Consider the following 22,864-nt stretch of genomic DNA (forward strand, 5'->3'; position numbering starts at 1 on the left):
TCTCGGATCACGCCCTGAGATATCCCGATGATAATCCCAGGATAAGGATGATGGTGTTTTGGATATGAATATAGGGCAAATCTCGCATCGTGAAAACAACTGTCGTCTTATTTGTCAATACAGCTGATCCCTCCCTCTGTGTCAACTCATCCCAGCTCACTCTCTCTTTCTGTCTGTCTCTCTCTCTCTCTGTCTGTTTTCTTAGACGCATGTGCGCGCACATACACACACGCACGCACCCACACGTGTGCGATTGTGCACAGCAGCCTAATTGGGACACTGCTCTGCTTGCCAGTAGTCACAAGTCAATCCCCCAGATGTGATCAGACTCCGGCAGATGCTGCTCAGTTTTGTGTTTGTGGCTGTGCATACGGCTCATTGACAGAAGAGGGCGCCATTCACAATCACTCACACACACGCGCGCGCACATTCGCACGCACATCTCGCCCAGCTAGCTGTAACCGGCTAGCGAGTCTGTTTTCGAGTTGACACCCTCCCCAAACCTCGGCAGCAGCTAAGCTGCACAGTCGACATGGCAAGAAAATATCGCAACAATTTCCTAAAGAAAGATGAAAATCTTCCAAGTCTTTTGGAATGAGTGAGTAGCATCGACAACAATGTTATGTTTGTTCCGACGGAAACTACGAGTGGAAGTTGCATTATTTTGTTTAAGTCACGTTTAATGACGCATAGCTATGGTTAGCTAGTTGCTGCTAGCGTGGACGGCGGCTAGCTCGCTCGCTAGCGAGCTAACTGCTACTAGAGGGAGGAGTACGGTTTGTTCGCTAGGCTGCTAGCCTTCTGTGCTCAGTCCGACGACAAGAGTTAGCTTCGTCTCGGAAAACGTGTCCAAAACACAATTCTGCCATGAGCCTGGAAATTTGGACGCAAGTAAAATTGGCGTCAGTGCGTCTGGTGAAAAGAAACATATGTTCAAGGCGGTTGGGTTGCTGGGTAGTTTCGGATGCTAGCGTTACATAATCTCGCCGTTGAGAGTCAAATGGCTCCACTTTACAGTGTCACTGTGCTTCTTCTGGAGCTACCGTTTCTTAAACCAATACATGAGATGGTAGCTAATGTCCTCGGCAGTGTTATGAGTTATTTATCAAGGCCACTCCAAGAATTATAGTTGTTTCATTACCAACCAGTGGATAGTTTTCGACTATAAAGCAACAGTTTTTTTTCCTTTTTTAAATCAGACGACGTTTGCTCGCTAGCTAACCTAGCAAACTAGCCACCCATAGCTTAGCTTGCTAAAAGTACGCTAACGTTACCTACAGTTATCGAGTTAGCTAACGTATCGCCGTATTTCTGTTACGACATTACACATGCACGGAGAATCAAAAGAATCAATGTGATAACAGTCGTGACAACAATTCTTTGATACCAGAAATGTATTTAATGCTGGAAGCATAATTTTGCCCAACTCTGTTAGCAAACGTTAGCTTCACGATAAGTTAGATAGCGCAGAGGGACTTGGTTGTTAGCCTCTTCAGGACCCTTTGTCCATAGTCATAGTGGTTACCAGCTCTTGTAAGTAGGCCACACAGCAGTTGTTTTGATCCCTCTACGTCGCTTGTTTCCTCTATATCTTACTAATATGTGCCGTGTCACGTCTGATTTCATATTTAATTTGTTTCGTGTTGCGGTTAAACATTGCGTACCGGCGTGTAGTCGCGGCTAAATAGACTTCAGATAGTAGATTTGTGATGTTTAACGTAGTGAAGGATCAGTTGTCCTGCGGAAATCCTACTTTGCAATCCCTTTGCCTAAAATGCCAATCTCAGCTGCAGATGCACCCATACACAACAAAGCCATGTTTATATATTAACTTAAATTCTGTTGTAATGTAAGAGGTAGGCATGTAAAACTGCATTGTGTCCTCAAATTTGCTGATTGCTTGCTCATTATTAATTCCCCCTTTTTCTTTCTTTCCCTCTTTTCTTCCAGTATTCATCACGCGATGTGATCCAAAATCCACAATGTGTGAGAACATTTAAGAACGATTGAGTTCGGAAGAAAACATTTTGATTCCAGTGGAATCTTCCATATATAAATATATATATTATTTGATTTCTTTTCTCTGTGTTAAAACTTACACACATTTACACACACGTGTCCCATCAACATATAACCATGCCAGTCCAAGCACCACAATGGACAGAGTTCCTGCTGTGCCCGATCTGCACACAGACATTTGAGGAGACTGTTCGCCGGCCCATCAGCTTGGGCTGTGGACACACGGTCTGCAAGATGTGCCTGAACAAGTTGCACCGTAAGGCCTGTCCGTTTGACCAGACAGCCATCAGCACAGACATCGAGCAGCTACCTGTCAACACGGCCCTGTTGCAGCTGGTGGGAGGCCAGGTAAGACTGGTGTCTTTCTGTATTTGTATACTTTCATTAGATAACGACATCTATGCAAAGTCCTTCTTGTCGCGAGGTCATGGAGAAGGTTAACAGCTCATGGGTGTGTTTTGAATAATTGAACATTTTAATGTACCATTCTTGTGTTGACAGTGTGGTGCTTTCTGTAATTACTGTTTATGGACTTTATTCGAATGTTTGGCACAGGATGTTGCATGATGTGCATAGTTAGGAGATTCTTTCTATGAGTCATGCTTCAGTCGTTGAGCAATGACTTTAATTCTGTTGTTTATTGAGCCCTGGAACGATCAGTACGGCTGTATTTCTCTGAGGTGGTGTTTGACCAACAGGGTGAGGCCCAGCTAATGGCGTGTTGGGTTTGTTGGTCAAGTTTCCAGTCATACAGTGTATGATAATGGATAACGTCAGTGCATTGATGATGAGCTGGTTGAGTGTCTGATATAGTCATGGCTGTGATGTCTTGCTTCATAGCTGAGTGCATTGAAAATCTCTGTCAATACAGATCAGCAGGGTTAAGATGGTATACTTATTTAGTTTGTTTTCATGAATGATTTTTTTATTTTTTTATTTGCACAGTCTCAGCATGAAAATAGAAACATAATGGAGGCTCCAGACTAACTTTTCACACCAGTTGCATTGGTGAGCCCAATAGTACAATTTAATGTAGTTACTCATCACATTATGTGCATAATCCTTTAACAGGATCAAAGGTAAATTCAAATAGCGGCACACTCAATAAGAAATTACAGTGACCTCAACAGTTTAGAAAAATAAATCACTAAATTTCTGGTGCACTGGAGCGACCAATGAAAATGTTAAATCACACTTGACAGGTTTTTGCACGCTGCAGCTCTGATAATTAGAAAAATGCTTCTTTGAGGTGTCTTGGCTGTATGTTAAATTGCGATCAATAGCATTGTGAGCTGAGATGTGTTAAGTTCAGTGTTGACCTCCAAAAATGTGGCATAAGCCTTTTGTACAATGTAATAGTTGTCCATTGTTGTCAGATGTGTTTTTTGTGTGTGTGTCAGTCCAATTTCATTGTTCCAGCTATTGCGACATGATATTTTTTCTCATTATTTTGACCCCCTGTGTTCTCCTGCAGGTTCCTAAGGCTCAGCCAGTTGCCTTGATTACCAGTCCGGAGGACTCGCAGCATTATGAGGAGGCCAGGCAGTGTGTGGAGGAGCTGGCCCTCTACCTCAAACCTCTCAGCAACACAAGAGGTACAACGCACACTTTTGTAGCTTGTTATGCCTTTATTACCATCTGTTGACACTCTTGCTGCCTTTAAATGAAACTCTGAAGGTTGTTTTTAAAACGGGAAGTCTACTCTTGGTGGTTCCATGTGTTCTAATGTGTGAGAATACGGGTGTGAGGTGAACAGTAATAGTCGTGGCCTTGTTCCTTTTTCAAAAAGTGCTGCATGGGTTAGTGCTTTCTGCGTGTCCGTGTTATACAATGAACAAGAATGGGATGGAAAACAACAGTTATAAATGCAGTAGTCAGTAATTTCCATAAGGACAAACATTTAAAAAAAAAAATAAGCTTGAAGTAATGAACCTGGAGTTCAGTCAGAATTTCCACTCATGAAGTTGTGATTATATCACATCACCAGGTCATAAGCAATTTACATTTTTAACTATGTCATCAGTTGAAAATATCAAAACTAGAATGTTTAATACTATACCATGATGTAATGCATAGGCTGAAAAAAGATAATATTAGATGTTTGATTAGGCTTTGAATAGTTCTTGTGGTTTGAGTTGGACCGTGGCAGATCAGATGTCATTAAAAATAGAAAAGCAGAACTACTATATTAAACATGGACACATGTTACAGAGACACATCTCATCACTAGTGCTCCTGAATGGCTGTTTTGTAACATAATAATGTTTTGATGGAGCCACTTTTCCCACTTTACTACATTTTCGTTTCAAATTAATAAAACTCATAACAAAGGGAAGCTCAAATTATATTTTCAAAGAGAGAGGGTTAAAATGAGCTCTTGCTAAAGACACCTGAAATTCAATGATAACAGGACTCTGAAACAGAATGTTTTAGACTAACCTTAGTGTCTAATGGCAGAATTGATTTAAAATTTCATTAATTGTAAATGTGTAAACGGTACAGGTGCAAATTAAGAAATTAAAGCACAATGCGCTTGTGTGGCAGTATGAAAAGGTTTGATAATAGCGCTGTCCTTGATATCTCTTTGTTTGGGTTCAGATTTTAAGCCATTCCCTTCATCCGTCATTGACCATGTTAATTGAATGCAGTTGATTGGTAAAAATATTGGTAATTGTTTATGATTACCATTAAACGTTTTATGCAAAATATACTTTTAATTGAAAACAGTGTAAATGGGCTAATTTCTCACTAAAACTGAGTAAATTATGTGTTTTAATTTTTGTTTATTTAAACACAAGGAAGTTAAATCAAACAAGATAATAGTGTCACTTAGAATTGCTGCTGAATTTTCTGCTCCGCTTGTCATAAAAATGACCGAATGAATCTGCTAAAACTGCAAGCTTTATTGGACTGCAAGCATCAAGTGACACATGCAGTGTTCTTTAAACACAGCCTAACACATTTTAGTATCAACAAAGAGGCTTATATCTTTCAAATAACTATGATCTTCTGACAAATCTTCTTGAAATATGGGCATTATCTATGCAGTCAGACATGAGCTGTTTATTCAGTTTAGTTCCCTGTTGATAAAAAATGTATCAGATAAACTGGCAACTGGGTGTATATCCTGTTGGTTTACCGGTTGTCATCTCTAATCTCTCACCAGGTGTGGGTCTGAGCAGCACAGCCCAGAGCATGCTAAGTCGGCCCATGCAGAGGAAACTGGTAACTCTGGTCCACTGCCAGCTGGTGGAGGAGGAGGGCCGTGTTAGAGCCATGAGAGCTGCCCGCTCTCTGGGCGAGCGAACTGTCACCGAACTCATCTTGCAGCACCAGAATCCACAGCAGCTCTCCTCCAATCTGTGGGCTGCTGTCCGTGCACGAGGATGTCAGTTTCTCGGGCCGGGTATGTAGTTTTCCTTACCTTACCAGCAGAGTGAGAACTTTCTATCAACTGTCATTGATGGTTTTTATGTCCGTCCTCTCCCAGCCATGCAGGAGGAAGCTCTAAAGTTGGTCCTTCTAGCTCTAGAGGACGGTTCTGCTCTATCCAGGAAGGTGTTGGTTCTCTTTGTAGTCCAGAGACTTGAGCCTCGCTTCCCACAGGCCTCTAAAACTAGCATAGGCCATGTGGTTCAACTCCTCTACAGGGCCTCCTGCTTCAAGGTATGTCACTGGCTGAATTTTTTTTTTTTTTAAGTTTGTCAGTTATTAAGAAGTTTTGAAACTCATTAAAAGCTCTCTGCAGAAGAACAGGACAAAACTAACAAAAAAATACACTCTTTACCTCTTTCTGTGTCTGCATAGGTTACCAAACGTGATGAGGATTCATCCCTGATGCAGCTTAAAGAGGAGTTCCGAACCTACGAGGCTCTGCGTCGCGAGCACGACTCTCAGATAGTTCAGATTGCCATGGAGGGTGGGCTGCGCATCGCACCTGACCAGTGGTCCTCTCTGTTATATGGAGATCAATCTCACAAGTCACACATGCAGTCTATCATAGATAAGGTGAGTATGAGATGTAACTGTATTTTGTTTGTTTTCACATCATGGTGTATTTCTTAGATGATTTGTGTGTTCTGTGATACTTGTATTAAAGCATGTTCTTTTCTTCTGGCACAGCTGCAGACCCCAGCATCTTTTGCTCAGAGTGTTCAGGAGCTGACGATTGCGCTGCAGAGGACCGGAGACCCAGCCAACCTCAACAGACTGCGGCCTCACCTGGAGCTGCTGGCAAACATTGATCCAAGTCCTGGTGAGAAACAACTTCAGGAATCTTTATTTTGTATTGACATGACGCAGTGTCACAAGCTGGAATTCACACAATGACCTTTGCATCTTTCACTTCTTTCTCTAACAGCTTTCCTAATATTCTAGTATATCTTGTCAAAATGAATTGTCCAGAGTGTAGATGTCCTATACATTACCGTGTAACTGACCCTAAAATATATTAGTTTAATTTGCGGGGCCAAGTGTCCTCCAATGGTCTGCCTTTTAAATGTAGTTTTTAAGTGTAACTCATTGAAAAATGGGGCGTCCACATGTTTTATAACAGAGTAAAGTTAGAAAAGTTGGCTGCGATTCATGAATGTTGGAGTTCCATCATGTTTTGACCATCGCATGAATTCAAATGCCAAATTTTCCCAGACCTGACTGTCATTAAGTTTGAGGGCCAACCAGCTGAGGAGCTTTTGAGAAAGGCACTTTAATTAATTCCTATTATAGAATCACTGTTTTGAATCATGTTTGATTTTAAAAAAACTTAGACAAAAGTCTTTTTATCTCATATCTACATATGTTTCTCCCCAGATGCTCCCCCTCCTACGTGGGAGCAGCTCGAGAAAGGGCTGGTTGCAGTGAAAACAGTGGTGCATGGTCTGGTGGACTTCATTCAGAACCACAGCAAGAAAGGAGCTGACCCTCAACAGGTCAGTTTATGCAATGGACCACAGAAAAAACAGGGCCCAGTCCCTTTGCGTTCTTGAGTTAATCCATCCCCTGACTGAAGGTCACAGTCTGACCACTACCATCATTAATACATCAATGATAAGACTTGTAGAGATGCACTTTGAAGCTGTGAAGGTCTGTGGTGAAATAGATGTTATCTGTACTGTCCTGTCATGTTTGATATCAGCACGCCAGTGTGTTAAGCTTGGTTTGTTGTTGTGCTAGGCAACATCCTTGAATAGGGTTTAACCATATTGACACAAGAGGTATATGTTTTCTGTATTAATAATACTTGTCTCTCTTTTAGCCTCCTCAACACAGCAAGTACAAGACATACATGTGTCGTGACATGAAGCAGAAGGGAGGCTGTCCTCGCGGAGCCAGCTGCACCTTTGCTCACTCTCAGGAAGAACTGGAGAAGTGAGTTCTGACAAATGCCACCATGTAGCATTCTCCCCTTAATAAAACTGTTTTCACACCACCTAGCATCTCTTAAACATGTTGTGCTGTGTTTCATGTTTCGTCAGGTATCGTAAGATGAATAAGCGCCTGGCAGCTCGCCTCCCTGGCTCAGGAGGGCTCATGCCAGATGACGGCCTTCCTCTTGATGTAGCAGTGACCAGGAAGCCTTCACCCCTCACCAATGGCGCACCCTCTTTGCCCCAGTTGATTGCCCGTGGCACCGACACAGTCCCATATGAGCTGTTGCGTAAACCCATGAAGATGGACGGAGGGAGTCCCAGTGCCCCAGGATCACCACCTGATCCGTGAGTATAGCATTCTTTGTGCATTCAAGTCTGTGACAGCCAAATTACAGGCAGGAACATGTGCTATGTAGTCTGCAGTTTCTGCTGTTTCTTTTCTCTAGGTTGTGGTTCAGACTCCTGAAATTTAGACCTGTAAATAAGTTATCTACACTCTTTTATAATTGCATTCCCATACGTGGAGTAAAAATCTAATACTTCAAATGAAATTAGTGATATTCATCCAAAAAAGAAGAATTTTGTACTGAAAGAATAACCAAGCTTTAGTTTTAGAAATGTCTTGTTTTGCCCAAATCCGAAATATATTAGATTTACTGTCATAGAGGAGTCATAAAGAAACCAGAACGTTTTTTTGTTTAAAAAAAAAAACCAAGCAAAATAGTTGGCGATTTATTTCATAGTTGCCAACTAATAAAATATTTATTTGCTGCTCTACTTTTGGTAATGTTTTAGTGTTACGTTTTGTCTGTAGCTGTCGACAGCTCTAGTGGATGCAACCACTAAAGAGTACAAAGTTGGGGTAAGGTTGTGTCTACCAAGGATAGGGCAAATGTCATTGTCGGTTTTGTAGAATCATATTTGAATAATGGGTTTATGGGAAAAACTGCAGGTTGGCTATGACTCATGATTGCTGACATTTGTCCCTGTAGCATGGACCAGATGCCCAAACCCGGTATGCCACTGCCACCTCATGCCATGGCCCACCCAAGGATGCCAGCGGACCACCTCTCTGGGGTAAAGCACATGCCAGTGGTGGCCAGAGGTTCACCAGTGTACCCCCAGCCACAGCTCTCTGATATGTGCTACGACGCTCGCCCACCACCCTCTGTTTCTCAGTATGAACCCTCACAATATTCCACAGGTATGGGTCGAGGAAATTGTGCTTCTGCGCTTGTGACTGGTGTAAAGTTGCCATCTTTTTATTTTGTGCCTAGAGATGTTTTAGGAAAGTGATGTTAATAAAAGTCGGGCGTTATTTTTTTCAGGGTACCCCTACCAGCAGCCACAGTATGTTCCCCGGGATTACATGCGTAATCCTCCTCCACCCAGTGAGTCAGGGCCCCCTTATCAGGACCCCTACCCTGGCTACGGCCCTCCAGAACGCCCATACCAGGCCCCTCACGCCGGTCCACCCTTCTCTTACCCACATCCTCCACACCATGATCGGGGTCGCCATGGGACCTATTCTGGCCCACCACCCCCTCCACAGGCTTACCAATCTCAGAGGGATGGCCTGGTCAGAATGAGCCCTGCCCCTCTGGACGTCCCTGCACCGTCAACAGCACAGGCCAATTCACTTTACCACCAGGAGCATAGTGCACGGGATAGATACCCTCCAGATGGCTACTATCCACCAGGTGCCCAGCCTCCACCCATGAGGACCTATGTCAGGGTGAGTCATTTCAGGGGTTTTCCTTTAAATGTATGTACAACCATCCCATTTATATACCAATAAAAAAAAATGCCAGCTGTTCAGCTCTAATATTTGAGTGTGTGTGTTTTAGGGACCATCATATGGTGGGTCACAGCCCAGCCTTGACTACCTGCACCGACGTCGCCAGGAGCTGTTATCGCAGCTGGAGGAAAGGAAGGTCATCTCTCCTCCACCATTTGCTGCCTCCCCCACTCTTTCCCATTCCTTCCCCAGTGACTATCCTCCAGAGGTTAGCACTATGTGAATTACATACATCTCTGTGACTGGTTTCCAGTATCAGGAACAGCAACGCACATTGTGGTGTAATCGTTAAAAAGAGGTACTGGAAGTAATAGTAACACTACTTTCTCTTTGTATATTCTGTGTTTGCAGTATGGGGAGGAGAGCTCAAAAACCATGATGAAATGCAGAGAGCCTGACTACGCAGGGCAATACTCCCCCTGGTCTTGTGAAACCATTGGCTCCTACATTGGCACAAAGGACGCCAAACCCAAAGATGTTATGGTTCCTGGCACCATGGAGATGATGGTGAGTTCAGATCTGTTAGTAACACTGTCAGTATTTTTTCCAAAGGGAAGGGAAAATGATGCGTTCTGATCCTGTTTGTCTAAGTAACCTGCTCTGATAGCTACATGTTTTGTTTTGTTGAACCCTCTTTATTCCTCAAACAAAAACAGTGTTTATTTTACAGTAGAGAAGCAGGTGGAAATAGGGAAATTTATGCATGTAGCCTCAGCCTCTCTAACCGCTTCTTTTATATCCCTCGTTCTCCCATTGTCAGAATGTGGAAGCTAAGGATCTGAGAGAACCATCGCTGGAGGCTCCTAGGAGGGGTACAGAAGTCAAGGATGATGACCCGATTATCCCGTTTGGCCCCCAGCCCACTGTATCACGCTTCGGTGCCATTTCTCGCACCTCAAAGACTGGCTACCAGACCACCTGCCCAGTGCAGGCTATGGCCTCCACTCCCCAGAACCCAAACTCTAAACATATGGCTATGCCAGGTATGAGATTGCAACAAGGTATTAATGACTAATTAACAGAGATTATAGAGATTATATGTTTAATTGTTACAGTTTGTAATCATAAACATCCATTTGACCATCTGTCTTACAGAATACACATACGGAGGCCATGTAGGATGGGGTGGAGCTTCATACCCCTCCCACCAGACTGCCTCTGCCTCTCAGGGACACTTAAGTGAGCGGTAAGTTGTGCATGATTTTTTCCTATTTGATGATAATCAAGCTTTTAGGAAGCTATCAGAAATACATGAATACAAGTGAAAATTTGTGGCTTGAGATGATTTTAAATCAGTTTTCACTGTATTTCACCCTTGCAGCCTACCTATGGCAGCCCCAGACAGAGAACAGTTAAAGATTGAGCTGCAGCAGGTCAACCAACAGATCAACCAACAGACCCAGATGCGAAGCATGGAGGTATGTTCAATCCACGTACATGCTTCTTAGGTGGTCCCATTTCCCGAGTTGGAAAGTCTTTACTCCATTCGTCATGATCTAATGCGGCAGTCGTAATGTTGAAACAAAATGGATGCTACAGTGAAGATGGCAACTAATCATTTTCAAAATGACGTGAGCATATACACAGATTAAAAAAACATTTCTTACCATCAACCAAACATTTGGTCTGTCGTGTTCTGCCTAAATAACTTCAAAGCCAACTACCAAAATTTCCGACTTGTTGTCCCAACTTGAGAGGGTGTTCATAAGAATTTTCCCTGTCAGGAACTCATTTTTCTGGTTGTTCCTACACCACATGATATTAATGTCTAGCAAGGGGACCTTCAAAGGTCTAGAAAGTACATACATTGATGAAATATTGCTACTTAATACATTCTACTTTTATAAACATTCTACATTTTCTTTTATTTAGAAATCAAATGGCTCTATACCTAATGTTTTCTATAACCTTGCTCTCATTTCTCATGATAATTATATCAGCGGTTAACAGTCATCCTGTCTAGTCACTTTCAAAATACAGTCATCACTGTGCCGTACTCCTTCAGATATTTGTCAGAAATGCACACTCAGCCTTCTTCACTTCCTGTCTCACTGTTCCAGGCTGCCAGTAACTCTCTGCTGCTGCAGAGGGAGGCCAGCGCATTGGCAGGACAGCCTGTGCAGTCCAGCCAGAGCCAGGCGGCAGCAGTAGCCCAGCAGCAGCAGCAGGCCAAGTGGCCAGCAGGGGGAGCAAATACAGTAGCTGTATCCAGTGAACAGCTAAGCCTGGAGCTCCACCAGGTGGAGAGAGAGATTGGCAAGAGGACCCGTGAGATGGCTTTGGTAAGGGTGATGCTTGGATACATTTGGGATAAGGTGGAATTATTGATTTAAAGAGAGTCTGTTGATGGAGGGGATACTTCCACATTCCACTGTGTCCTGAACAAAATGGATGTTCAGTGTATGTATTATAACACCATCTGTGGACATCATGGAAGCCTCTTATTAGACTTTAAAACACTATCAGTTGTAGTAATCTAGGCTATGGCTCTGATAAGATCCACATTTTAATAAAAACAAAATATGTAGCTGGGTGTCTCTCCAGAAAACTAAGTCTGCTTTGTCCATCCCCAAACCAGGAAAACCAAGTAGCCCATGATGTTCAGCAGTACAAGATGAAACCTGCAGAGAATGGACAACCAGAGCACAAGACACAGCTGGAGGAAATCTCGCTGGCTCTTGGGTGATTATACACGTTTGACTATATGTGCATAATTTAGAGCTGCAACAACCAACTGTTCTGCAGAGCCATTTGTTTAAGATTTTCTGATTTCTGCCTCTTAAATAAGAGGATTTGCTGTATTTTTTCACCATTTATGATAGATGATGGAGAATCTTAGGATTTTTAACTGTTGGTTGGTTAAAGAAGCAATTTAAGTAATGTCACTATGATCTATGAATTTGTTACAAGATTTTTTCCACGTCTTTCTTTCTTTTTTTTTTTTTAACCATTTTACAGAATTATCAGTTAATCTTGACATAAATCGGCCTATTAAGTGACAATGAAAAATGTCATAAATTGCAGCCATAACGGGTTAAGGAGTTATCATTCTCACTTGTATTTTTCCTCTTTCCTGAATCCAGCGAGGTGTCAAATGGCTCCAGCAGTCTGCAAGAAAGTGCAGTGGGCGGGTCCATGCTGTCACTGACCAATAAGACGTCTGCGTTGAGCATGTGCTCTGATCCTGGTGCCACTGGTTCAGAGATGCAGAAGAATGGCGTTGTCCATTCCTGCTCTTAGGCAGTACACACACACACACACACACACACACACACACACACAAGATGCTCAATTGAAAAGCATGCACAGGCACACACACACACACCCATTCTATTTAGAAGATGAGCAGTATCTGCCGTGATATGAATTTTCTTTCTTTTTGTTCTGTGAATGAGCTTTTTTTAATGACTTTCCTTGCCTGGAAACCAGGGCATATGATAACATTTCTTGTGTGTGTTTAATTTTTTTTTTCATTCTTTTTTTGTACTGGGATTATAGATTAACAAGGCTCACAATAGATATATTAGGAAGAGAAATGGTGGTGACGTTGACAGTGGTATTATAATTACATTCAGCATGGATAGGCCTATTCCATCTTTCATTAACACACAAACATTAAGTATTTGCCTGATCCTCCTCATATCAGATTGTTTTCGGCATACATATAAATGAACGGTTAGATACAAAGGAGCAGGTCAGTAAGCACTATCTCAACACATCGCATGCACTCTGAGGAACCTCTGTTGTTACAATTTGACTATCTATGAAGACGATGTAGGAAGTGTGTCGCTTGGTACTCACCCCCAGAATCGTAAAAAAGAAAAAAAAAAGTGGTTGCCCAGATCTAGATGGTCTGAGGAGGGAAAAGCATTAGTATTCCACCAGTATTCATCTGAAACAGAAATGCGAGGTGTTTTTTAGAAATCACTTTAGCACCACATGCACGTCCTCACCTGCCACGAGAAGTATGATTTTATTAGTGCATTTTATGAACACATCATATATCTGTTTCATACTTGAAAAGCAGTATATTATATTTAATTGAAGCATTCTGTTTTAAGGATTGCAACAAGTCTTTTTGATAATGACCTTTCCACATGTTTTCTATAAGGGAATCTACCGTGCTTCTCTCGGTCGTGGTGTGACCTCGTGGTTCGGTCGGCTTTCGCCTGTTCTCCGTAGGGCTGCATTCAGTCCAAGCAGATTAGGTTATGAAATCCTTCACAGCATGCTCAAAAAATGGCTGAGTTTTCTGGTTATATGCAAACGATCAGGCTGAGAGAGTAGCTCTTTCAGCCTCAGGAGTCAGGTGAATGAGTGTAAACCTGTCTGTCAGGGTAAATAAGGATTTCCCTCCTCAGAGCTTCTCATCTGGCCACACAAAAGGCCTCCCCATTGGGATTATCTTGTCATTTGTTCTCCTAACTTCTATGAAGTTGCCTTCCCTTGTGGTTTTTTTTTTTTTTTGGTCTAATTTTTTTCATGCTTTTGTGTTGTTATGATTTGGGGGGTGTGGCCTACCCAGTGAAGGCTTTATAGAGTTGCGCGCATGTCCTCCTCTCTGTCATGAAATGGTTGAATTCCAAGCAAAACCCAGACTTATCTTTTGTGCTCGTAGAAAGGAAACTGTTGTAGCGTTTTTAGCTTCACACAGTACTTTTGAAATCATGTTTACAGCTGAGGAGATTAGCGTTGGTCTCTGGGGGGGGGGGGACACACCAGACAGTCAAATATAGCTATCCACACAAAAAGCAGATGTGATTATATTTAAACATCTTTATTGGAGAGTTGTACAACATTCTGTTCTCACTTTCACATTTTCTTTCTCACACCTCAATGTCATCATCACCACCATTGCCACTATTATTGCTCTTTCTCCATCATGTCAATTGTTTACTGCTGATGCTCGACATGGAGCTCTTTGCCTTTTGTAAACAGTTAGCATGATGGGCTACAGTTTTATAGCTCTGCTGAGAGCGAGTGAGTCCTTGTGTTTGAACGGTTGAAGGATAGAGGAGACGCTCCAGGGCAAGTCGCTTAACGCTGAGCTGTCGTTCAGGTCAGACGAGGGGTTCTGTGAAACTGACAGTTTGACAAATCCCTGATAACTGATGAGTCAAATAAATAAAGACACAAATGTTTTGTGGATTATTTGATGGGCATCTTTTCCAGTTAGTCAGCACCATGAATAGTGGATGTTTGGGTTTTTCTTTTTTTTTTTCCTTCAAATTTTCCTACCACACTTCAGGCCTCTGGCTGCTCCTCGCTACATTTATTGTTTAGGTACACAGCTCACTTATACATATGAGTATGTATACATACATTAATATACTAAAGCACTATTAATGTGCCACCTCTTATTTTACTCGCTCAGCATTTATATTAAATGATCTCTACTAGAATCAGCATTTTTTTTTTTGTTTGTTTTGTTTGATTTGTTCTCTGTCCACTGGTTGCCAACACAGACTTTATCCTTTCCCAGACGAAGGACTTCTGTGCGCATTGATGTGTGTTCACTTAATCTTTTGTGTTCAAACAAAGATGTTCTTTATAGACTATGCTTCCGAAGAAGACAAAAATTCTGTAACTTTGGAAAATTTATGGAGACGTTTTGTGTGTGCTAGATTGTATTGTAGAAAATGTACCCTATTTTTTTCCCTCAAAGTGTGCTGTACTGGGTGATAGTGTTGAGGTATTAGAAAAGTGTTTGGGGTTTTTTCCCCACCCCTGCCCTACAAGAGGATATTCAGGAAGTCTCTGATGAAAGGTTGGCCTTAAATCCTCTTGCAATGCTCCTTTACCTTGTCTGCTTTAGGCGCATGAGATAATCTCAAAAATAGTAATTTACACTGAATTGGCATGACTTAGAGTCATACAAAGAGACTCTAGTAGATTTCCCCTATTTTGAACATTTCTTATGAAACTACAATAATGCAAATCTGTTATGATTTGACGCAAAATGTGTATTTTTTATTTTTAAAGGAAAAGTTGACCTAGCTTTTTTTTTTTCTTTCTCTTGTTTTTTTGTTTCTGCAATAGTTGAGTGAATTTACTGACCTACAAGTCTTACAGTCTTTAAAGCATCATCTGACCTGATGTGTAGTCAACAGCTATAAGAGTATCTGAGTGACATTCACACAATAACTTTTGTTCTGCAGTTATAATTCCATGAATTGGCGACATTTGATGGTGTTAATTCAGTGCGTTGTTTTTTCACTTCTCTCAGTGCGAGTCAACCAAAACTATCACAATGTTGATTCTACCTGCTGGGTCCCCCCTGCAGGTCCGAATGAGCCTAAAAACGCCTTTAGCTTAGCAGAACTGACATATGACAATGATGAATGGGGTGGTTTACTTTGTAGTAAATAGCAAAGATGTTCATTTCAATCTCTTGTGTGTTTTTGTTTCTGAGTGGAACTGCTGCCTCAACGCCTCATTTACATAATTAACCCCTCCACTCCCACCCTTGACCACTGAACTCTGTTACTGCTGTTTGAGGCTCACATTTTATTCCCTGACTTTCTGGGGAAATTCGCAAATGGCTATTTTATATGATTACTCCCTTGTAAAATATCTCTTAAATTAAGGTACAGGTTTGATTTCAGCAAGAAAAAAGAAGTTTTTATATGTATATTATACTCCATTAAGGAATGTCTAGAATTATCTTCCTCCAATGTGGATGTAGCCATTATTACGCCATTTTATGACTTTGTAAGAGAATTCACTGTGTGAAAATTGGTTTGCATTTTTGTATAATACAATCTGCTTTTTTTTTTCGTTTGATACGAGAGGGAGGTCAAACTGGAAGTTTGAAGAGAGAAAAAAATGAACCTGTGAAATTGAGAAAACAAAGTGTAACTTATGTACAACAGTGATTCTAAGCTGAGGGGAAAAGATTAAATGATATTGCTAACTCAGAATTGTTGTGTCATTGTTTTCTATTTTAATCAGAGTTTAAGAGCGACTTCAGCTGTAGTTGTGCAATTACCAGAATGTGTCTGAGGGATGCTCCTGTCCCGTCTCTGGCAGCACAAGCTCAAATCCTCACTGCAAGTTTTATTTCAGCAGAGGCAAATATTTTGTAGTAAGACATTTATTTTTAAATACGTATAAAGTAAGGCACTTCAAAACTAATTCACTCTCTGGGTTATCTGGCATATTGTTACTCCACGTCTGTTGGATCCCATGTCACATGTCTTTCATCATGCAAACTCCCCAAAGTGGCCATGTCCAACTCCTCCAGCTGGAACCCAAACACCTACATACAGGTAGAAGAGGAGGGAGAGGGTGAAATGAAGAAATGCATTTAATTCAGTCTATCTCTCAAAAGGTCTAATATGTCAGGAATGTAGATGAAAATACTGAGTTAAACTTATTCAAACTAAAAATATCAACAGAATGTGAAGAAATACGAGTTTTGATATCAGTGATATCTACTGATGTTAGCGTGCTCGTCCTCTTGCATGATACCAGTCCAAGCCACCAGCTACATGTCTAAGCTAACAGATTTCTTACATATTGCACCTTTAATACAAATGTAAATCCTGTTGTAAAACATTTCGCACCGTAATGACTTTTTTTTACAATCTAATGCATTATCAATAACTAGACAGTCCGTAGCAATTCCAACTCACTTGACAGTTTTCTTTTATCCTCTTCTCTTTGACGGATTTCGGTATTGTGACAACTCCATTCTGAGGAAAAGAAGGAGGACCATAGCATTAATTATATCAGTTGAGACATATGTTTCATGTGCTCAGCTCAACTTAGGGCAAAATCTGATCACTTATAACAACCTGAATACTCCAGCGGATGCAAATCTGAGCCGGTGTGCGTCTGTACTTTTCTGCTATCTGGAGAACAGTCGGGTTGCTTAAGACCTGACCCTTGGCCAGAGGACTGTACCCTTCAAACACGATTCCCTCCTGCTGACAGTACTCCTTCAGCTTATTGGGCTGCTGGAAAGGATGGTACTCCACCTGATGAGGACATTTTTAAGATGTATAACAGGCAAGTTACCGTATGTATGCAGCTTAGCACTTACTTGTATTCTCATTAGTCATTTTGTATGCATAAATCAGAGTCTAAAATGATTCTCAGTCAGAGAATGTGTATGGGGCAAGTTAGTTCTCAAACAGCAGACTAATATAGGGTTTATGGAAGGAAGCTACTTAGAAAATACTGCCGTAGGTGTGGATATAGGGACCCTCGTGAAGGAGCTGTCTCACCCTCACCCCCACAACTATCTTCATTGTTATTTTCATACCTGAAACAAAAATATCATTCCTGAATTCCCCTAAGAACCAAATAAATACATTGTATGAAAAAAATAAAACAAAACAAAACAAAAACACAACTCAATGCCCTACCTGGTTCACATGTGGCACAACACCGCAGTCTTCCTTTAACTGTTCGAGGTGGTGGACCAGAAAGTTGCTCACTCCAATAGCGCGGCACACCCCTTCAGTGACAGAGATACTTACGCTGCATGAAATATCCCACGCTCAGCATTTTATGAATTTTAGGAACATTATATTATCAACTATTCATAACATACACATTTTGTATATTTATATTTGATGCAGTCATGACCTGGATTGCTGCTGAACAAGGTTTTGCTCTATTGCAAAATGTAATGACAATGAAGTATCTATCTACATTCTGTACCTTCTTCGTAAAGTTCCTCCAAAGCTCTCCAGGTCTCAGCTCTCACCTCCCTGTTGGAGCAGCCGGGTCGCATTGACCCCGGCCAGTGCATCAGAAACAGATCTGAAAAAGGGGGCAGGTGATTTTTTTAATGAAAGACTACAAAAGAGGAGGGGAATACTGTTAATGATGCACAGTAGAAGCATTATTAGACAGAGCAAAACAACAACAAAGAAGACTAGTTTCATACCAAAATATTTAACCCCCATCTGTGAGCAGGAGTCGATGCAGGCCTTCTTTGCAGCTTCGTACCCGTAGTCCCCTGGCCAGAGTTTGTCAGTGACCCAGAGATCCATTCGAGGTATTCCACTTTCTCTGAGAGCTTGACCCAGTTTCTCCTCACAGCCATAGCGCTTTGCTGTGTCAATGTGGCGCACGCCACACTCAGTAAGAGCATACACAATGGCATCATGAGAGTATCCACCAAAATGTGATGTGCCTGTTAAAGAGACAAATCTTAGGACGTCTTGATTCAAATGTCTTTTGTCGATGTTGCTGTTTTTGGTATATTCAGAAACAGTATTGTTAAAGCCATGTACGAACACAAATCAACAGTGTATTCCTTGTTGAGAGAGAAAACACTGCACATGTATGTTTCACATATTCAGATGTTACTTCTTTTGAAAAACATAAATATTTTGATAAAAAAGAAACAGGGAGGAAGACATTCAGAATTTCCTTTCTAAGTCTGAATGTTACAACTGGTTTTACACTGATTATTTAATTATACAGTCATTTTTTTTCATTCATCCATTAATTAACAAAACAAATCATGTGATGTAAATGAAAACACATGGATACAAAATAATGGTAATCACAGGTAGAGCACCACACAATATGTTGAGTTTTATATTTGTTTCATTGTCAGGATACACATCCAGGATTTACCAAAATAAAACATACCTAATCCAAATATTGGAATCTGCAGACCATTGGAAAGTGGGACTGTGGGACAATACAGCACTGACGTGTCAGACATGTTCACCTGAGCAGTGCTGGGCAACCTGTGATGAAAATTAAGAGTCATTAACTTGTTACTTTTTTACTGACTTATTGATCTGCTAACTTTAACAAACATCTGGGTCCTAGCTTGCTATTACACATCTGCAATCAGAAAGACTACCCACATCCTTCCAAAGCACTCATTTTTCATACTATATACTCCTTACAAACACCAACGACACGTACCTAAACCTTGCCTCCACAGTGTGGACTTCCCTGTTTAAACTGTTCGTGACGTAATTTGTGTGTTTAAGAGTTTTTATTTAAACCTTTTTTTTAGACACATTAGCGTCTCTGTGGTGGGAAGAGATAGGTCTCCGACAGGAAAACCAAATGACGCGACAGGCAGGCCTCTGGGTAATCCGTTGGTTCAGCCCACAAAGATGGCGTCTGCTTTCAAAGGGTACAAAAATTGCGCTCAAGTGAGTGAATGTTGATGTACGACACCGTTACGTATAAAAACGCAAACTTGAAGGCTCGAGTGAATCTCGTTTTATTTATGATCTTTCAAATAATTGAGGGCTTTGAACAGAACCGTCCACTATTTTCAAGTTATGGCCGCCACGCGTACTACGTTTCGGCTAATGTTAGCTTGTAAGCTCTTAGCTTTTAGGCTCTTTGGTTAAAGTCAGTTAACATGGCGACCATGTAAAGCTGGCGGGTTGCCTGTCTGACGTGCAAACAAAATGAGGTGAGTGTTTAGTGACGGAAAGAAAGAAAACCATCACTTCTGCTGCTTCAAATAAAAACAAATAGCACCTCCGTGTGGCGGTAAAGTCAACGTATTTCGTCACGTAGGAAGTAATAGAGGAGTGGAGCACAAAATGTCTTGGTTTCATACAGCATGAAAGTTTTACTCGTCGGCTAATATTTACTGTGATTTGTTTACACAGCGTGGCTAATGAGCTAGCTAGGGATTCTGGACCTTCGAGACAAACTATTCTGGGAATCACTTTCTTAATAAAATAAACCTACTGGTTTCTGTCGTCCATCTCCAGATGTTTACCTTCTGTTACCAGCAAGTCTTTTAACGTTGCTGGTTAAACTGTGAATGTGCACCAAGAAGATCTTCCTGACAGAACCAGGGTGTTGAGAAAGCTTCACCTGAACATGAATGAATGCAGTAAAAGAGTCTCCACAAAAATAATGTATGGTAGATATAGATATTGTCGATTAATATTCCCAGCTGCTCTCTCTTATTCAGTTTCACTCAGTGTTGGCAGCAGGAGGACGGTTAGCTGCCGCTGGATTCAGATTTAGGGACCATCCATAAATTACCCAGTTGTTTGTTTCAAAAGACAAACATTTCTTCATGCTGACCTGATGACTTGTGAAAATAATGATTTAAAAAACGTAAACTAAACTGATTTCATGTAGCACACTTATTTTGATTGCTAGTGTGTTTTGTATTTATTTTGCAAAAATAAGACAATGGCTATGTTTTTTTTCAATAGCTCCCCTGTCATGTGACCCAGTGACTCCAAACCAATGCCGAATTGTATCACTACACAGGCCACCTAGGACACACCTCTTTGTATTGGATATTACTGCCTCTTCTATTCTATATGAATGTTTCTTTTCAGTAGCTTCCATGTCATGTGACCTGGTCCTGTATGTTAGCTTGCTCTCAGAACTGACAAACGATCCTTTTACCCAACTGCAGTTGTCAATATGGCCAGATTTATTGTAACTTTTCATTCTTGTCTATTGCCTTTTCTGTGCTGAGTTGACGTCTTTACTGTCCAAAATTGAAGACAATATCTTGTCTCAAAGCACGATATCAATATAATATTGATATATTACCCTTTCCAACTAGCCTCAGGGGAGTCTGTTGTAAAAGCTAATGTTCAACTTGGAGTGACAACATCTGGAGTACATTGTAATAGGATGTGCTGCACCTTCTGTGACACAGGCTCCCCCGCTGCTGCATAGGGCTCAGACGAACCTATTTGGTTTGGCCAATTCTGCTGCTTCTCCTGGTGAGTGCAGCCCTGACAGCTCTGCTGCCCCCAGCCGAGGACCAAGGAGGTCGTGGTGTCCTGGGAGTGCTTCGCCGGTCCACGTCACAGCAGGACAATCCTGCACAGGGCCGCCACGGCGATAGCACAGAGGAGGAGCAGAGATTCACCATCATCATCCAAACTTACAACCGAACAGACGTTTTGCTCAAACTCCTGAACCACTACCAGGCAGTGCCTCACCTTCAGCGGATTATCATTGTCTGGAACAACGTGGGGGAGCAGACACCCCTGAAGTTATGGAACTCTTTGGGGCCTCATCCCGTCCCTGTGGTCTTCAAGGAGCAGACCAATAATCGAATGCGTAACAGACTACAACCATTCCCTGAGATTGATACTGATGGTCAGTTTGTCTGCAACTTTCACGTTGTATGTGTCTGCGTCAGCATCTTTATTTGGTGTCTTTTTACTTATTTTTGCTTTGATCCTCAGCTGTGCTGATGCTGGATGACGACACCCTCGTCAGTGCTCCTGACCTCAGTTTTGCTTTCTCAGTCTGGAAGGTAGTAGGTTCAACGAAAATACAGATGAGAGTGGTAACTTTAACACTTAACTGCAACATACACAGTGATGCTGACCAGAGCCGTTCGATGTTTGGTTCCACAGCAATTTCCAGACCAGATTGTTGGGTTTGTCCCGCGGAAACATGTCTCAACGCCAGGAGGAGTGTACAGTTATGGCAGCTTTGAACTGCAGGACCCAGAAACATCTGGAGGGGACAAGTAAGTTGTGCCTCTCTTTTAAAGCTCCACATATGCTGCATCTTTTTGGCCACTTGTTTGATTATGTATACTTATATCCTGGTCCGCTTGATGCAGATACTCGATGGTGTTAATTGGTGCTGCCTTCTTCCACCGCCGCTACCTGCAGCTCTTCCAGGACCAACCTCAAGAGGTGCACGCGCTGGTGGACGAGACGCAGAATTGTGACGACATTGCCACAAACTTTGCCGTCGCCCTGTATTTGAGGAAACACTTCACAAGCAGCATTAAGAAACCGTCTGGGGTCTTTGTCAAGCCCGTGGACCTCCGCAACCTGGAAAAGGATGCTAGCAGTGGGTATCAGGGTATGTGGCACCGTCCAGAACACCTCCTTCAGAGATCCTACTGTCTGAACAGGCTGACACAGATCTATGGCTTTATGCCACTCTGCTTCTCCAACCTGATGGTCTCCCAGTTTGGCTTCCCCAGCTATGCAAACCACAAGACTCGAGGCTGAAGACCCGCCACACTGCTGACTGTTTTGGATTGAAAGAGGTAGCCATCTGGTAAATGTGTTTGTGAAAAATGTCGGTCTGTCATGGATTCTCATCCTTTAGACAAGGAGACAGCAAATACTCTTGATTTTCTACACATGGTCCAGAATGACATATTTATTAACGTTATCTGTATATTGTTGCCAAAGATGCCTTTCCCTCGGCATGTACAACTCTGTGAATTATAGTGCAGTTACTTTATAGCCAGCAGGTGTCAGTTTGGGATCAACATTGACAGTTTGCCTGGTTTGTAAACATGAAACACTAATGCTGTCTGATTGTCTTTTTTACTACATTTAGTATTGTTTATGGAATGTGTCAGTTGGTGAGCTTGGCGTACATTCCCTACACATTTTTAATAAATGTTAGCTGCTAATATTCTTAAGTAATTTTGGCCAAAAATAATCAGAGAATAAAACAGAATCAATATTGAAGTATTATGTCCATTTCTCTCTGATCTTTACTTTTATGTGAAGTAATATGCATGCATAGACAATCTTTTTTTTTTTTTTTTTTTTTTACAATGTTTGAATAAACATTGGGTTTGTAGGACTGTATCATGTGATTGAGTTGAATAAAGCAAAAACTTTTTCACGAAATACAATTTGTGGATGAATTCACTTAATAAAGAAGTTAAAGGAAAAGTTTGCCAGAAATTTAAAATTCAGTCATTTTCAACTCAACGCCATGATGACTG

The 22,864-nt window shown here is 41.6% G+C and overlaps 3 protein-coding genes across 8 annotated transcripts; 2 read left to right on the forward strand and 1 right to left on the reverse strand.

The window, feature by feature from the left end:
- The first annotated feature begins 462 nt into the window (after positions 1-462).
- Positions 463-16,103, forward strand: rc3h1b (ring finger and CCCH-type domains 1b). The gene is made up of 20 exons (XM_037083957.1): positions 463-598; positions 1,951-2,367; positions 3,494-3,614; positions 5,186-5,425; positions 5,510-5,685; positions 5,827-6,027; positions 6,142-6,274; positions 6,829-6,947; positions 7,274-7,386; positions 7,494-7,733; positions 8,381-8,592; positions 8,717-9,123; positions 9,236-9,394; positions 9,538-9,693; positions 9,947-10,169; positions 10,282-10,372; positions 10,508-10,604; positions 11,247-11,468; positions 11,765-11,868; positions 12,270-16,103. Exons 2-20 carry the CDS (start codon positions 2,137-2,139, stop codon positions 12,424-12,426), a joined length of 3,402 nt encoding a protein of 1,133 aa, XP_036939852.1. The 5' UTR covers positions 463-598; positions 1,951-2,136; the 3' UTR covers positions 12,427-16,103.
- zgc:110366 (uncharacterized protein LOC550476 homolog) lies at positions 12,285-20,553 on the reverse strand. Of its 5 annotated transcripts, XR_005072124.1 has the most exons (9): positions 19,870-20,552; positions 18,796-18,896; positions 18,083-18,331; positions 17,854-17,955; positions 17,556-17,647; positions 16,983-17,165; positions 16,821-16,880; positions 16,175-16,444; positions 12,285-12,421 (listed from the first exon to the last, which is right to left on the reverse strand). XR_005072124.1 is itself a non-coding variant. In XM_037083967.1 (8 exons), the coding sequence occupies exons 1-8, from the start codon at positions 20,004-20,006 to the stop codon at positions 16,349-16,351; spliced, it is 891 nt and encodes a 296-aa protein (XP_036939862.1). In that variant the 5' UTR covers positions 20,007-20,553; the 3' UTR covers positions 13,639-16,348. The 5 variants fall into 5 exon arrangements, 4 of the variants coding, with proteins under 4 accessions (XP_036939862.1, XP_036939861.1, XP_036939864.1 ...); XM_037083967.1 differs by lacking the exon at positions 12,285-12,421 and having other exon boundaries at positions 13,639-16,444; positions 19,999-20,553; XM_037083966.1 differs by lacking the exon at positions 12,285-12,421 and having other exon boundaries at positions 13,639-16,444.
- extl2 (exostosin-like glycosyltransferase 2) lies at positions 19,184-22,598 on the forward strand. 2 transcript variants are annotated; one of them, XM_037083964.1, is made up of 5 exons: positions 19,184-19,316; positions 20,807-21,255; positions 21,345-21,415; positions 21,519-21,634; positions 21,731-22,598. In XM_037083964.1, the coding sequence occupies exons 1-5, from the start codon at positions 19,228-19,230 to the stop codon at positions 22,128-22,130; spliced, it is 1,125 nt and encodes a 374-aa protein (XP_036939859.1). In that variant the 5' UTR covers positions 19,184-19,227; the 3' UTR covers positions 22,131-22,598. The 2 variants fall into 2 exon arrangements, with proteins under 2 accessions (XP_036939859.1, XP_036939860.1); XM_037083965.1 differs by lacking the exon at positions 19,184-19,316 and adding an exon at positions 19,360-19,585.
- Positions 22,599-22,864: the final 266 nt, after the last annotated feature.

Source organism: Acanthopagrus latus, chromosome 21, assembly GCF_904848185.1.
Source record: "Acanthopagrus latus isolate v.2019 chromosome 21, fAcaLat1.1, whole genome shotgun sequence".
Classification (NCBI taxonomy): domain Eukaryota; kingdom Metazoa; phylum Chordata; class Actinopteri; order Spariformes; family Sparidae; genus Acanthopagrus; species Acanthopagrus latus.

Bases quoted from the DNA above. Each gene is read 5' to 3' on its own strand.
- zgc:110366 (XM_037083966.1), bottom strand. The intron at 17,956-18,082 runs GTATGAAACTAG...CCCCTTTTTCAG, and splicing joins GATGGGGGTTAAATATTTTG to ATCTGTTTCTGATGCACTGG. The intron at 16,881-16,982 runs GTTGTTATAAGT...TCTTTTCCTCAG, and splicing joins GCATCCGCTGGAGTATTCAG to AATGGAGTTGTCACAATACC.
- rc3h1b (XM_037083957.1), top strand. From the start codon at position 2,137: ATGCCAGTCCAAGCACCACAATGGACAGAGTTCCTGCTGTGCCCGATC. The intron at 6,028-6,141 runs GTGAGTATGAGA...CTTCTGGCACAG, and splicing joins TGCAGTCTATCATAGATAAG to CTGCAGACCCCAGCATCTTT. The intron at 9,124-9,235 runs GTGAGTCATTTC...TGTGTGTTTTAG, and splicing joins CCATGAGGACCTATGTCAGG to GGACCATCATATGGTGGGTC.
- extl2 (XM_037083964.1), top strand. From the start codon at position 19,228: ATGACGCGACAGGCAGGCCTCTGGGTAATCCGTTGGTTCAGCCCACAA. The intron at 21,256-21,344 runs GTCAGTTTGTCT...TTTGATCCTCAG, and splicing joins CCCTGAGATTGATACTGATG to CTGTGCTGATGCTGGATGAC. The intron at 21,635-21,730 runs GTAAGTTGTGCC...CGCTTGATGCAG, and splicing joins GAAACATCTGGAGGGGACAA to ATACTCGATGGTGTTAATTG.